At 32.2% G+C, this 17,347-nt stretch overlaps 2 protein-coding genes across 3 annotated transcripts; both read left to right on the plus strand.

Moving 5' to 3' along the window:
- Positions 1-234: 234 nt before the first annotated feature.
- On the plus strand, positions 235-6,277 carry LOC119605436 (neutral and basic amino acid transport protein rBAT-like). Of its 2 annotated transcripts, none has more exons than XM_037958548.1 (3): positions 235-1,333; positions 4,502-4,683; positions 4,747-6,277. In XM_037958548.1, the coding sequence occupies exons 1-3, from the start codon at positions 965-967 to the stop codon at positions 6,113-6,115; spliced, it is 1,920 nt and encodes a 639-aa protein (XP_037814476.1). In that variant the 5' UTR covers positions 235-964; the 3' UTR covers positions 6,116-6,277. The 2 variants fall into 2 exon arrangements, with proteins under 2 accessions (XP_037814476.1, XP_037814477.1); XM_037958549.1 differs by lacking the exon at positions 235-1,333 and adding an exon at positions 4,328-4,409.
- Positions 6,278-11,761: 5,484 nt separating this feature from the next.
- Positions 11,762-12,677, plus strand: LOC119605438. Its single transcript, XM_037958553.1, has one exon. The coding sequence runs from the start codon at positions 12,051-12,053 to the stop codon at positions 12,465-12,467; it is 417 nt and encodes a 138-aa protein (XP_037814481.1). The 5' UTR covers positions 11,762-12,050; the 3' UTR covers positions 12,468-12,677.
- Positions 12,678-17,347: the final 4,670 nt, after the last annotated feature.

Raw genomic sequence — 17,347 nt, forward strand, 5'->3', positions numbered from 1 at the left:
CAGATTTGTATTTTTTGGTAGGAAATTCGAACACATTTTTATCCAATTCAATACTTTCGTTTGTATTGTGTTTTAATTTTGAAACACATAAATACCAAAATTCATCCCCATTGTATGCGATGAATGACAAGTGGACGGAGGTGTAGTGCGCAGATACAGTAGAGAAATTCTAAATTCATCCATGCGATAAAATCAACATTGATTGCCACCACTCCGATACAGTAGATATATATGTACGTGAGGTTGTTGGTGCGTTCACTCATTCATTTTTTTTTCATCATTCAAATAATTTTTTTTTTTCTTTCTCAAAATTTTATAACGAACACAAGTGTTGCGGACAAAAAATAAATAAATAGAAAAGTACTGTGAAGACAAAATAATAAATTTACAATAAAAATATTTGAATTTATTAAATACAAATTAATTAAAATCAATTGAAAAGTAAAATTGAATTGACTGGAGTTTAATGTTATGTACCCATAGTGGGGCTGGTTGACGGTCTTGATGTTGAAATATTTTTGTGCCACAGTGGATTTTGTCGTTGGATTATAATTCTTCATTATAACGACAACAACAACAGCAACGCCAACAGAAAACGCTTAGAAAGCATTTTTTTACAAAATTATTCCATTTTATTTATTAAACGATAAAATTATAAATAAACATTTAAAGAGTTCATCCATACATAATACATTTGCAAAAGTCACAAGATTTAATAAACAGCGGTCTAGATTTCTAGAGAACGTAGAAATAAAAAAAAAACAAAATTTATAAACCTCTATAGTACGGAGAATAAGAATTAGATCAAATCCATTTTGTGGTTATGTTATTATTCTTATTCTGTTCTCCCATTTGTTGCCAATATTCTATATTACAAAATAACTCTATTCTGATTGCTGCTACAACACTGTGAAAAGTTTACATAAAAGTAATTTTAAAATAATTGCAATTTCTATCAATTGCCATGAACACAATGGGCATCTCAACAGATCCGGCTCTTTTAGATGTTGAATTGCCTCGCACTCTCATCGAATCACCATCGGTATCGACATTTTTACCTGAAGAAGAGGCCTCCATTTGTCCACTGCTGTCGTCCAATACAAATGGTACCACAACACCACTTACCTTCTCACATCCACTTACACCGTGCATTGACAATGATAACGATAGCAATACATCGGCGAATCTTTGTAATGAGGATGCCAAGGTCGAAACAAGTTCATCGTCAGGCAGCAGCTCTGGCATAGGAATGAGTGTTCCAGATGCAACATCAACGGCTCTATTCAACAAACACTCGTACAAACATTTGCAAAAGAATAATTCTTCAGTTCAGGTAAATATGTATATTTGTGTATTTGGGAAAAAGAGTGCGAAATGTTCATAGACTCGCAAAAGTATATATACTGGGTTCTTATTAAATTCTAAGACGATATAGCCTTGTCTGCCTGTCTTGAAATCACGATAGGGAGAAGCTAGACATATAAAATTTTGCCTTAGCCCATCGACCAACAGTTCAAAGGGCTAAAAACAAGTTCAAAATGCTAAAGCAATCGTCATAAAACTTTGCTTACTTTTGTTTAATGCAACCAAAAATTATATTATACTGTGGACTTTGGACCATAATTGACCCTACCTCCCATATAAGATACTCTTCAGAAAATCACTTTAACGCTCATAACTGACTTAATAATACCAGTAGAGCGACGAAATTTGACATAAAGAAGTTTTTTAGAAACGAAAATCACATTACTAAATTTTATGAAGATCGGTCCATACCTCCCATATAAGATCCTCTTCAGAAAATCACTTTAACGCTCATATATATTTTGGGTCCTTATTAAATTCTAAGACGACCTAGCCATTACTGTTCGTCTGTCTGTTGAAAGCACCATAGAGTCCATAATTGACCCTAACCCCCATATAAGGTCCCCTTCAGAATATGATTTTAACGCTCATTACTGGCTTAAAAATACGAGTATAGTGATGAAATTCGGTACACATAAGTTTTAATGAAGCCAAAATCTATTTATTAAACTTTATGTGGATCGGTTCATAATTGACCTTACTCCCCATATAAGGCGCCCTTCAAAAAATTACTTAAACTATCATTACTGGCTTAAAAATACAGAATACAGAAAAGCGATGAACAAATCACATATATTTTTATACGAGTTAAAACCTCTCTACAAAATGTATTGAGGATCGGTCCATAAGAAAATTATTTTAACGATCTTTGCTGACTTAAAAATACGTGAATAGTGAAATTTTATATAAGAAATATTTATAGGAACGTAAATCTTCCTACCGAATTTCATGCGGAAAATTTTGGGAAGTGATATTCGATGTAAAATTGGTCTAAAAAATTATTATGAAAAGTTAATTTGATGAGTAATTATAGGGGAGCATTCCTTTTAAGGCCATAAAAGTTTGCTTACTTTTGTTTTATTATAATGTATGGTGGACTTTGGACCATAATTGACCCTACCTCCCATATAAGACCCTCTTCAGAAAATCACTTTAACGCTTATAACTGGCCTTATAATACCAATAGAGCGACGAAATGCGACATATCAAAGTTTTTTAGAAACAAAAATCACTTTAGTAAATTTTATGAAGATCGGTCCATACCTCCCATATAAGGTTCTCTTCTGAAAATTATTTAAAGCTCGTTATAGCGATGAAATTCCACATAAACCAGTTTTATAGGAACCTAAATATATCTATTAAATTTAATGAGAATTTGTCCATAATTGTTCATATAAAGTACCCTTAAGAAAAAGGCTTTAGTGCTCATAATTAAGATATAAATACTATGAAGTCAGTAAAAATACTTCTGATATAAAACGATAGTTTAATGAGAATTTGTCCATAATTGACCCTATCCCCTTAAATAGTCCCGTTAAGAAAAAAGCTCATAATTAAGATATAAATACCATGAAGTCAGTAAAAATACTTTTCTCTCAAAGAGAAGTAGTAAGTAGTTCACAGTAAGTAGATTATAATTGGACCTACATCCTTTCAAACTAAGTAACTAAACTAACTCTTTATCTGTAAAGTTCGGTACATAATTGACTCAAGTTACAAAAAGTCCATATTTCCGAAAATCACCTTATGCCACCTTATCACCATATCACTATCTATTGTATATATTAGCCCAGGAAAATAAGAGTTTTGCTGAGGAATTTTAGATAGCTAACCCAACAAAGTAATGAGTTCAAAAGCTAATAAATCCACTTTTCACTACTAACTCATAGGCATTCGCTTACAAATAGTGACTTAAATACTTACCACGCTCGCTTACTTTGTGGTTATCATATGTCCGACAATGTTCGACTACACTTTCTTATTGTTTTTCTTTAAAATTATAAATCATTCGTTCATAAAACTATTAGAACTTGATGAAAACCCCTTTAGATGATAATTGCGTGATCAAAAAGATTTACGTTAGTTTCAAATTTCCATATGAGTAGGAAAGAGAGGGGAATATAATTTTTATTTATTCACTTAAAAAGGTGTGAAAATAAAACAAGTAAGATATTATAGTCGAATGTGGCCAACCATATGATAACCTACACCTGGTATGAGAATAAAATTTATTTATCATTTATAATTAAGCATTTATGTAAAATATGTAGTACCTTGCCTAAATTGAAAGAAATTGAAAAACTCTTTATTTGGGGGCCGGGGGATAATATGGAACGATCCTAATACAATTTTGTGAATGTATTTACATTCACATCAAAAGAATAAAGTCGCAGCATTGGTCATTTTTAGCGAATTGTGGACATTTAAGTCATTATCTGATAGGGGCTAAGGTCAAATGGGGTCCGATAATTCAAAATTCGACAGGGTCATCAAGGGTAGTAAAACCTCAGTTGTGCCACATTTTCTTGAAATACGAGTATATTAAACAATATTAAGATCTAAAAAGCCCAAATCGGAGGGTCCGGTTGTATGGGGACTAAGTGAAATTATGGACCGATCCTAACCATTTCCAATAGGCTTCGACCCTGAGTTAATAGAAGATCACGTAACGAATTTATTATCTTCAAAATAGCGACCTGTAGTTTGATTACAAGGTTTACATGGACGGATGGACATATCTAAATCGACACAGAGAGTGATTTTAAGCCGATTGGTATACTTTAAGAGTATAGGACCAATATTATTGTACGTTACAAACATCAGCTAAATGGTGTAGGGTATAATAATATATTAGAGATTCTATCTCTTATACGTATACATATGTACACAGGTACTCATGAGAATTTAGAAAAATAAAACAGAAAATCTTTCTGAGTTTCTAAGATCAACTTTAGTAAGAAATAGACTTTATATTTGTGTTATACAAACGATAAAAAGAGATATAGAAATATAGTACTAATTAATTGTGTTTATTTTTAGTTATGGTTGGTTTTTTTGCAAACTATTATTAATAAATATTATTCGTACTCAAATAAATATTTACATTCATATTGTATATTCTTCCATTTTTTGACAGGATTCAAATGGTCATGGACCCAATGGAAATCTACAACTTACTAATGACACACCATCCTTTGTTTCCTGGAATTGGCCGCTAATACGTAAATGTACTTTCTTTGTCTTTATGTCCAGTTTGCTGGCCATGTGTGCCATAGTGGTGGCCATGATTGTAACGCTACCCAAAACCTGTAATCCTAGGTAGGAGTAAAATTTTAATAAAAAAATAAAAATTTAATACAAATGAATAATTCTTTTTTTCAGAACCGCTTGGTATCGTGGTAGTGTTTTTTACGAAATATTCCCTGCCAGTTTTCATGATTCCGATAACGATGGAATTGGTGATTTGCGTGGCATTGTTAAAAGTACCGACTATCTGAAAGCATTGGGTGTCTCGGCAATACGTCTTAATTCTATATTCCCATCTACCGAATATCCAGATAATTATGAAAACATTACCTCTTTAATGGAAGTTTCTCATGTTTTAGGCAATTTGGAGGACATGCATCAACTAAGTCAATCATTACATGCACGCAATATTTCGTTAATTTTGGATATACCATTGTTTCCTATCTTAAAGGTATTGGGTAAATCTGATGGAGCCGAGATGGTCAAGGTACTGGCTGATACACAAATCAATAACTCTGAAGCAGAATCAGTTTCAACAACTACCGCCAGACCGATTATTACCGAGAATACTATAACTCAGGCTTTACAACACTGGGTGAAAGTTGGAGTGGATGGTTTCTATATCAAGGGTCTTGAGAAATTTGATGATCTTGAAGATATAGCTTATCATTTAGCAGAGTGGAAAGATATCATTGGTCCTAATCGTGTGCTAATTGTTAATGAGAAAATATTTGAAAAATTGCAAGGAGCCCAAAGAAAATTGGCCCTTTCACATGTTGATTTGGTGGATGTCCACTTGAATATTTTCAATGGCACTGAGTATTTGGAAAATCGCATTAATTCCATTTTATCTTCCGACTTGGGACCCACTGATACTGGTGTATGGATTCATTGGTCATTGGCCGGTGTTGACAGGCAGCGTCTTACTAGAAATAAACAAAGCACCAATTACACCTTGGCTGCCACCATAATGCAACTAATGCTTCCCGGTACACCAAATATTTTCTATGGTGACGAAATTGCTTTACAAGCGGCCCACGATCAACTTAATGAACACAATGAAACCAAACATTTGCATCATTTAGCCACCATGCAATGGCCTCAGAACTTTAGTCAACAATTTACTAATCGCGAAACCCTACCCTGGTTGCCCAAATCACCACAAGCTGAATTGGACACTTTCATTCTCATATCGAAGATGGTGGATTTACGCGATCGTTCTCCTTCCATTTACAAAAATTCCATTTGTAAAGCGGAAACTATACTTCCTAATACCGTAATAAGACGCAGTAACGATGATATCTTAATAGTGGAACGTACGTATCCACGTCGCAATACCTTTGTGTCGGTAACGAATTTTGGTCAAAAACGTTTGACCATGGATATGACTTCCATGTACTATAGTGGTCATATTATGCTGGAGACAGTCGATAGTGACAAAATCTATTTTGGCGAATTTAAAATCGGCTCAACCGAAAGCATTGTGGTTCGATTGGATAAATAAAATAAAACAAGAAAATTTGTAGGTTCCAAATTGAAAACCACCGTAAAATGTACTTAGAATTGTTATAAATCATTATTTGTTATAAATATTACATACTTACATACAAATTTCAGTTATTTTTTAATAAAAAATAAACAAAATTGTACTTTAATAAAAAAAAATAAACAATAATAGCCATGTCTTTAATAACCTGGTTGGGTAAAACGAATTAAAATAGGTCTGGCCTAAACTTTGAAACACTTTAGAGCCAATCGTGTTACATTCCCTTAGGGGTTTACTATTGTTGTTCTGCTTGATCTCCTTTCTAAGCTCAATGTTTTACAGTTCCCAACAATTTGTGTTTCCAGTATGCGAGAGCACTAATTAGTCTTAAGATAGGAACCTCTCCATTTATCCATTTCGATCGGAGGAATGTCGAACAAGGTTTTCGTCGACGCAATGCTCATGGATCAACTTACACCAAAGAATCATGTACGCTTAACTCCCTGTGGTATTATTATGTCTTTCATATTATAGAAGCGTAAGTTAGAAATCAGTATTTCACAGTTGGATTAAGAACCCATTTCAAGTCTACGGTTCTCCTAGAAAGCGACCTACAACTATACTTTCTTGATCTCTATGTGGTATTTCCATGTTAGTGTCCGATTTAGAATTACGGCTAGGTCACTGATATAGTCCTGTCCAAAAACTGGGTGTCGGTAATAGCTGAAATTTTCAACTTTATTGTGAAAACCAGATTTTAATTTTAGTTGGGTTAACATACAGCCCACCCAAACGCACTTATATATAATGATCAGATAGAGGTCTAGTGAAGATATCACTGAAATAAATACTTGTTTTGCAAATCATTTAGTCCGTTGAGTCCAAATATGGTTCTGCGGTGGTGACCAAAGGTTAACAAAATGCAAGAAATAGACTGTTCTCTGGCATATACATATATGGGGAGGTTCATTAAGTCCATGTGTCCTGCATAATGTCAACTCATTCTGTTTACTCTGATCATTCAGAGATGTCAAAGAATCATATGCAAATAAATCCCTGAGCGAATTCTGATTGGTCAGACCTTTGCTTACATCTTCAGAATTCTCTATAATAGATAACTTAAATAACAGTCTCACCACCATCACTAACCACAACTGGTCCGCGTTCGATATAACTCTTTTTTTTGGAATAACGGTCTGCACTTCTTGTATGTAGTTCTTGCCAATTATATACATACGTATATGATCTTGGTAATCACATTGCAGATTTGGAAAGTCTCAACTTTTACTGGAAAATAGATTAGCAATACCTTAAACCGCTTCCATTCATATTCCACTAAATAAGTCTTAAAGATCTCCGTCTAATAAAAAGCTCAATGATTGACAGCTATCTTACCTGCCACGATTTAAAACTACAATCAAGCACTTGTTGCTTTCTGTTCACTATATATACTTTATCCCCTACCCAATAAATATGAACTTTTGTATGTAAATTAAAATCACATAATAACCAAAAAGCTCAAGAAGTGCAGATGTTTGTCCCAACAAAAAAATTTCCATACTTGACAAAGTTTTAATTTAAACAATAAAGAGAAATTAATTGATATTCAATATTGAGAACCCGAAATACATTCAAACAATGACACAACTCAAAACGTTAAGCGCTTCACGCACAATAAAAAAAGAGATTTTCTTAACTTAAGTTTTACGATTATTACGAAGTCTATATGTGCGCATATGTATGTTTCTAGATATCTGTGAACTTCATTCATTTAGTCAATGAGCAAATGTTAAAAAAAAATTATATGAATTTTAACTGTAGTACGAGTCAAAAATGAAAACAAAATACATACATATGAGGAAAAAGTCGTAAAACTACTTGTCTGTGGAAGTAGTATGATGCGGCAACAAAAAGAGTTTTAATTTATATTCATCTTTTAAACATCTTCAACTGTTGAGAAGATTATGGTCGATCGCTTTGTTGAGTGGTTAAAATTTACATATTTGTTTTTATTTGAAAATGTATGCTACTTTAAATATAAATGGTACGTTGTTTGGTACTTTTTTAAGGCTAAATAGTACTAAATTGGTGTACAAATTTTGTAAACATTTTTCTAAGCATGTTCTTATCTGTCATTGTATCAGAGATTTCTAACGTTTTCTGCCTCACGAACAACTTAAGCGATTTTTTAAATAAAACCTATATAAACAATATGAAATTTATCTTGAGACAATTGTTGGTCCCAATTAAACCTTTCCTCCCCCTAAAAGGTTCTCTTATAAATTCGTTGAAATATGTTGGTATTAAGATAAAATTGAACAATAATAATTTAAAATTCTGTAGAGTTTGATTCATAATAGAGACAAGCCTTTACAAACGGCCCTCTTTGGAAATCATCCTGATGTTTATATAACTACCGATAAATAACACTATGTGACAAAAATAAATACCTGGGAAGTGATACTATTTTTCTGAAAGGTGGATCCGAGTAGAACAAGAATATGTTTTTGAAATTTGCCAAACACCTCCAAAATCTTGAGTTACGGGTAAAAAACCGGTTTTTGTACCTTTAGGCACTTATAAGTCAGTAACTTAGGTAAATCTGAACCGATTTTAAGTTTCTTCACTGATTTAGAAAGCAGAAGCTAAGAGGCCTTTATAATGACATATATATCGTTTAAGTAACCTGGAGAGATATGTGTGAATTTTATCAGGAAACATATTTTTTATTTTAGTTTTGCACCGTTGTCCAAGTTTGCAGATGATTTTTAAAAGTATTTTATATAGGAAGCGTACTATTTATTAATTGATTAGAAACCCATGTCTATTCATGAGAAAAACGCAACTTTGTTTTTAAAAATCCGTTAGCAATTGAATAGAACTGGGTTTCTAATCAGTTAATAAATAGTACGGTTCCTATACAAAATACTTTCAAAAAACATCTCCAAACTTGGACAACGGTGCAAAACTAAAATAAAAAATATGTGTGCTGACGAAATTCACACATATGTCTCCAGGTTACTTATACATTGTATATGTCATTATAAAGGCCTTAGCTTTTACTTTCTAAATCCGTGGATAAACATAAAATTGGTTCAGATTTTTTTACCCGTAACTCAAGATTTTGGAGGTATTTGGCAAATTTCAAAAACATATTCTTGTTCTACTCGGATCCACCTTTCACAAAAATAGTATCACTTCCCAGGTATTTGAATTTTCGTTTATTTTGTCTCACTGTGTAATAATACAATTTAGCAGCATAAATTTAATAAAGCTGTTAATGTCATAAAGATAGAACCATAAAGACCTAGGATAATATAGGGTCCATGCCGAATATAACACTTAAAATTATATAGTTTTCGGTCCCATTGCAAATCGATTGGATAATTGATATGAAACCTTTGTTGTCTGCCGACTAGGTTAGGTTTAAGGAGGGCCACACAAATGTCTTTGTGTGAATTCACAAGACCGAATAGCCCAATAATTAAGCTCCAATCATTAGATCCTAGATTGATCCGAATATTTGATTTCATATAACCTTGTAAGTTGTATGTATTTTCACATCTTCATTTCATTAATAAACCTTAATTCTTTACGATTCTGAAAGAAATAAGATTCAAAAGAAAAGGTAATGACAATAAAGTGTGATAATGCGACGCTTTGGCAGATATTATCTTCTTCATCTATAAACGAAGCCAACCCATGAAAATCATTAGGACCTCAAGTATTCCTCGAACATTGGTCTTGAATTATCTCAGTGGCATGAACACTTGTAGTCTTTAAGAATTGCTTAAATACTTAGTTTTGGATCCTTTTGACACTTCTGCTGGAATTTTACCTCTTACAACTCCCAATTCTTAACATAAATGTATCTTAGCTAAATCGAGTTTAGGATTGCTGAACATTGGACATCCACATTACATAGGTTGACTTACTTGGAGGCTGTCTGGGTTGAAAAAACTGAAACGTGTACTAATCGAAATTGTCTCCTATGAGCTAGTTATTTCTGAAATTGACCAATACCTGTAATGTTCACCAAGAAAATCTTACTTTATCAATATGGACGAGAATATGGCGGCAACAGGAGTTAATTGTCAGAATGCAATTAGGGAGATATGAGATGATAATGTTAATGTAAGACCATATTGGATTGTAAGAAAGCTTTATCCAAATACTCTCCCAAAGGTAAGCTTTGCATCATGTGGTAGTCGGCAACCGTTGGCACAACGAGGTCTGAATTAAAAATATGATGTTGCCATAAGGGTAGAACCATAAAGACTTCATTTGGTGATCCTAATAAGCCTCCTCAGAATGAGTCTGCACAAAATTGTACGCGCGGATTCAGACTGAATGTGGCGCATGTATGTGGAGAGGACAATGAAATTATGCAGCACTTTCTTTGTCATTCTCGGGCTTTCGTCGAAATAGGATCCAAATATCTTGGGAACGATATTATTCTGTATTCTTAGGAATTACGTCCTGGAAACAGAGTTTCTGAACTGCGTATAACAATATCTTTAATCACTCTATAAAGTTTTGAAAAGGAGCGCATAACAGGCCCGTCCTAGATGCTCTTCTTCGGATTTGATGTAGTATACATCCTACTATCAACCTAACCTAATCAAGTATATATGTATGTGACCAGTTCTCATTACCAGACTCATTTTCACCAAAAAAAATAATAATTATACTTTAAGATCTGTTGGATTACCGGTCATATATAGCAGTTTTGTTAAAAGTTAACCACTTGCTGTAAAAAACTTAAGCTATTCCGCCAATACTAAATTGTAATAGAGTAGCAGTTTCAATTCTCCCCAGTCTGACATAGACTGAACTATTCTCAAAGTAAGCACTGCGAATGGAAGAGGATATGATACTTTCGCGCAGTTTATTTTAACAGTTTGGGTCAATCCTTTATTAAATAATTATTTCCAAATATTTTACTATACATATATGGAAATCTAGATATGTATAGAAGTTCACGATATTGTTTAAACTCCTAAAAAAAAGTCCGTTAAGCAAAATGTGGAGGGATCCACCAGATGTTTGTACTAATTTCAATAGACTTCCATCTTTAAGCTGCTAAAGTAACTAATGGATTGCAAGCTTCAATATTCTGCACCTTGTAAAATCATATACCAGCCTTCATAGATAATATGGGTCTGTGAATGAGTCACTCAGTTGTACTACTTCTTTCTTAAAAATGTCATGAATCAGTTTTGGAAACTTTAGTTTGCCTAATTTTTATTCATGCAAGATTTTTAATCAAAATTTTAAGAATTCACATATTGACATGTTTAATGACATAAAATATATTGAAAACAATAAACAAACCTACTAAAGTGGCGGTTTAACTACAAAAAAAAACTTTTATTATGCAAAATAAAATTCCTTGTATGCACAACTATTAACACCGCCAAAACTATGCCAGGTACTTTAGTTTGAGTAGAAAGTACATTTTTTATTTGCTTATAAAAAAAGTACTCAAAACAAAATATAGCTTATGAAAACGCACGCACGTACAACAAGTAGTGTAAACGTAGAGAGCAGTCGCAGTTGCGTTAAACAGCAGATGCCGTTAACAGTATAGACCGCAACCAACAGCATGATCACCACCATGCCATACACTGCAAATGTAGCGGCATTGGTCAGTTGAGTTGGAAACATAGTTGAGAGAGCATTAAAGAAATTCAAGTTTAAGCGCAAAAGATTCAAAAATTTTAAAAATAAAAACAAAACTTTAAATAAAAACAATTAAGAAAGTGTTTTGCATTTACTGCTCATACGTTCGTGTGTTCATTAGTTTAATAGATCGGGATCATTCATTCATACATTTGTTCATTGATCAATCAAACTGTCTGTCGATCAATCAACTATAATAACATACATACAGATATAATTATCAAATACATAATTGAAGATTTGTGTGTAAAAAAAAAAACAACTAAAAATAATGTTGCACAGCATAACGGTGATCACCAAATCATTCATCTGCAGCATGATGTTGCTCGTGTTGCTAATGACCTCTATGACTTTGGTGGAAAGCAAAGCTTTGGTGAAGACAAACAATTTGCAACTACAAAACTCAAACGAACAAAATATCGATAATATAAGCAGACAATTTCTGTTCTTAAAAGGTGTAGGACGTGAAACAAGTACACCCGATTTTATACGTCTGGTAGTGATGCGTTTCATTTATGGTTTGGCCTCCACCATGGGTGTGGAAGAACGTTTGGAGGGTCTATTCAATGGCGCTTTTGTACCACCCAATGCCGATGGTGATATATTTGGTTTCGGTGGAGATGGTGGCGATAGTGAAGACTTTGATGAAGCAGCCCTAGAAAGTATATTCGCTGATGATGCATTTTAAGTGTAACAAACTGAGTTTGTTAATTTGTATATAAAAAAATCTTTAGTTTATTTAGTAAATTATTTATTTATATTTAATAGTTTTAATATTAATTTAAATAAAAAACAGCAACAACGATCTAATATTAAGTAATGTTTTAAAAAATGAAATTTTTAAATGTGTTTTGTTTATTATTTAAATTATGTTTTGTTTTCATAGTGTTGTTATGAAATGTCTTTTCTCTGATGATTAAGTGACTGCGTATGCTTGTATTAACGTACTTAAGTAGGTTGAGACGTCACATCGTTTCTATTTAAAACCAATACGGAAATCTGTAATGTTGGGTGTATTATCATCCGTCATATTGTTATTAACTAAAACTCATACTAACTAACGACTAAAGTAATTTACTACGAATTATTTTTTAGGTCTTGCTGTTGAAAAACAAAAACATTCACACTAGCCTTCTTCATCATAATCCAATGTGCACAAATATTTAATTTGTTTTTTTCATTTCTTCAGTTCAATGTGTCGAATGAATGTTCAACTGAATACATACATATTTCGTCAGAGCACTTTCTTTTTTTTTCACAGGTCTAAATGGTTAAATAAATAAATTTGTATTCGTAATTAGTATTCATAACTGCATTATTTCTTTGATAATAATTAAAATCAAAAATAAAAACTAGCCGATCGACAAAATGTGGGCATATTTGTTTATGTGCCATAATATTTTTATTACGTATTTTTGATCCGTTACCAGTTTTGCTTGCAATAAATAATACTCGCAACAATATTTGTATATTGTTGGTTTGCGGGCCAAAACATATTTCCCCTTTTTGTAGGTCACGAGTCGCACTTAATAGGGTTTGGTTAATTTTAAATTGAACAGTTAATCGCACAGTGGGATGAAATGGATATTTGTAAAACGAATAATTTCACTTTCAACTTTAATAAAGTACGGTAGTTAATTGAGACAACCTCCCAAATTAGTGTTGGATGTTAACAATGTCGTTAATGGCGTTCTCATACAAATTTAACAAGCAGCTGCCGTTCAATGGCATGCCGTTATATTAAAATTTATTTCATTTCTTTGCCGGTTCCCTCTTTTTTGAAATGAAACCCTATTAATATATGTCATAAATTGTGGCTTACAAAAAGTCCTTATATCAAGGAAAATCTAACAAACAAAAAACTAACTAACTAACTAACTAACTAACTAACTACTAACTAACTAACTAACTAACTAACTAACTAACTAACTAACTAACTAACTAACTAACTAACTAACTAACTAACTAACTAACTAACTAACTAACTAACTAACTAACTAACTAACTAACTAACTAACTAACTAACTAACTAACTAACTAACTAACTAACTAACTAACTAACTAACTAACTAACTAACTAACTAACTAACTAACTAACTAACTAACTAACTAACTAACTAACTAACTAACTAACTAACTAACTAACTAACTAACTAACTAACTAACTAACTAACTAACTAACTAACTAACTAACTAACTAACTAACTAACTAACTAACTAACTAACTAACTAACTAACTAACTAACTAACTACTAACTAACTAACTAACTAACTAACTAACTAACTAACTAACTAACTAACTAACTAACTAACTAACTAACTAACTAACTAACTAACTAACTAACTAACTAACTAACTAACTAACTAACTAACTAACTAACTAACTAACTAACTAACTAACTAACTAACTAACTAACTAACTAACTAACTAACTAACTAACTAACTAACTACTAACTAACTAACTAACTAACTAACTAACTAACTAACTACTAACTAACTAACTAACTAACTAACTAACTAACTAACTAACTAACTAACTAACTAACTAACTAACTAACTAACTAACTAACTAACTAACTAACTAACTAACTAACTAACTAACTAACTAACTAACTAACTAACTACTAACTAACTAACTAACTAACTAACTAACTAACTAACTACTAACTAACTAACTAACTAACTAACTAACTAACTAACTAACTAACTAACTAACTAACTAACTAACTAACTAACTAACTAACTAACTAACTAACTAACTAACTAACTAACTAACTAACTAACTAACTAACTACTAACTAACTACTAACTAACTAACTACTAACTAACCTAACTAACTAACTAACTAACTAACTAACTAACTAACTAACTAACTAACTAACTAACTAACTAACTAACTAACTAACTAACTAACTAACTAACTAACTAACTAACTAACTAACTAACTAACTACTAACTAACTAACTAACTAACTAACTAACTAACTAACTAACTAACTAACTAACTAACTAACTACTAACTAACTAACTAACTAACTAACTACTAACTAACTAACTAACTAACTAAACTAACTAACTAACTAACTAACTAACTAACTAACTAACTAACTAACTAACTAACTAACTAACTAACTAACTGACTAACTAACTAACTAACTAACTAACTAACTAACTAATAACTAACTAAATAAATAGCCAACATACTCCAAAGAAATACACCTAGGCCATTATCGTTAATCCGTAGTATATTTGTGTTTCTGGGTTTTCAATATAGAACCCCAAGACCGCTTTATCTACCACCTTAGAGCCATCCGCGTAGCAACGGATTCCTACGTGGATGACGTGTCCTATAACCGCTTTTTTGTTCAGTTCATCTAAAGTTATGAGTCGTTCGAATGTAAGTGCCACCATTGAAACATTTTATATATCTTTCAAAGGTAAAATATCTAGCAACGATTCCAGAGTCTTGATTGTGCTCATAGCACCACTTATATCAAAGCAGCATATATTGTACTGATAAACAATGAAATCGTTATATTGTATAAAAACATTTCAAATGTACATACTTATAACTGGTGTATCTGATCGCATACTAGACACCGAATGTGCCGAAAACTTTGAAACGCTGATCCCAGATAGAATGTCTTGGTCAAGCGGAAAACTAGAGCAAATACCAGTAGGAATCCGTTGTTACACGGATGGCTCTAAATTGGGGGACAAAGTGGGCCTGGGGTTCTATATTGAAGACCCAGAAACAGAAATATACCACCGTTTAACTAATCATAACTCAAGCTTCCAGGCAGAAGTCCGAGCAATAACGGAATGTGTAAAATGGATTAGAATAAATGTGGCGCCCACAGCCCTTAATATATTTACCGACAGCCAGAAGGCAATTAGGGCGATATCAGGTGATAGAATAAGGTTTCCAGCATATGGGTACCAGGCCACTCGGGAGTAGTCGGTAACGAAAGGGCGAATGCAGTAGCTTTAAAGGAGGTAGTTAAGCTGACAAAAGCAAAACCATTCGATGCAACAAAAGCTGTATTAAAAATATGGGTGAGAGAATCGTATAAGACCTCTTGGAGTAATGAAATGGTGGATAGAACCACAAAGATCCTATGGGGTGACCCTGACGAGAGCAAGACGAGAAATCTCCTCAAAATGGGCAAGTCTGAAGTTAGTATGATGGTACGTATTCTGAGTGGACACACAGGATTACGAGCACATCTATACAAAATTGGACGTGCGGATTCAGACGAATGTTGAGCATTTGGAGAGGACAGTGAAACTCTGGAGCACTTTCTTTGCCACTGTCAGGCATTCGTCGAAGTTAGATCCAAGTATCTTGGAAGTGAACATTGCTGAATTAAACTGATTGGAAAATTCTTAGGAATTAAATCCAGGACACTGAGTTTCTTAACTCAGTGTACATTTAGTGAACATTTTTTTTTTCATTAAAAGGAGCGCACAGTCCCGACAGTGTCCTAGGTATATTTCTTTGGATATGAGGTGGTATACATCCTCCTATCAACCTAACCTAACCATAACTGGTGTAGGGTATCATAATATATGTACATCCCCACTTGTTTAACATAAAAAAATGTTTTATATATATTATAGCCGATAAGAAAAACGTATTTGAATATAGTTTTTTTATTAAAGTTCAATCGCAGATCTGTTGGAAGAAAAGTCAAATCTTATTGCTAATATAAAATATTAGATCCGAAGCCCCAGTTGTTTTTCACTTAATTTATTATGTTTACGAAAATTTTAAATTAAAAAGTAAGTGTCATACTTTGCCCTATTTAATTTAGAATTGAGATTAAAAGTTTATTATCATTGCAAAATTGTTGACATGACAATTGACAGATTTATTAATATTTTAATATTTAGAACATACCTGTATGTGTCAAGTACATTTGTTAGTATAATATAATGCCACGAGATTAATACTTTTTACTTTTTAGGTGTTCATTGGGTTGTAACAGCAAGTAATGAATTGTTTGACCTAAAATATTGGCTTTATTTAGTTCAAGATCAAAATTCTCGAATAAATTTTTCTACAGCATTGTATTCATATATCATAATTTTCAAAATATATGTATGTATTCGACAAAATCTCTGATACCTATTTACAAATAACAAATATTTTGGTCCAATACAGATTATCAGATTGACCTTTTAATTGGATCTTGTTATGATAAGATTCATACCCAAAATTGAAAATTTTATTAGAAACGTAATTAAATTTCAAAACTGACTTAATACGTTATTAATATTTTTGGATGAATAAACCTATAAAATGTTAGGTACATTTATTGCGTCAGTAAAATAAATTTCTATATATTCTCTTCTATATGTAAACGGTTATCGAAAATGAAAACTTTCTAAAAAATTTTAAAAAACTTCCCCTTAAAATATAAAAAGGAAATAGAAATATTATTAAACACTCTGTGTGGGGTAATATTTATATAAAAATTATCAAAATAAACAATAAATTTATTTCATATACATATTTAAAAAGCAAAACAAAATAAAGTTTTTATTTTTATTTTAAGGAAAATAAAA

This window comes from Lucilia sericata, unplaced genomic scaffold (genome assembly GCF_015586225.1).
Source record: "Lucilia sericata isolate MDLA Ls3-8-SP2 unplaced genomic scaffold, ASM1558622v1 Contig000486F_arrow, whole genome shotgun sequence".
Classification (NCBI taxonomy): Eukaryota; Metazoa; Arthropoda; class Insecta; order Diptera; family Calliphoridae; genus Lucilia; species Lucilia sericata.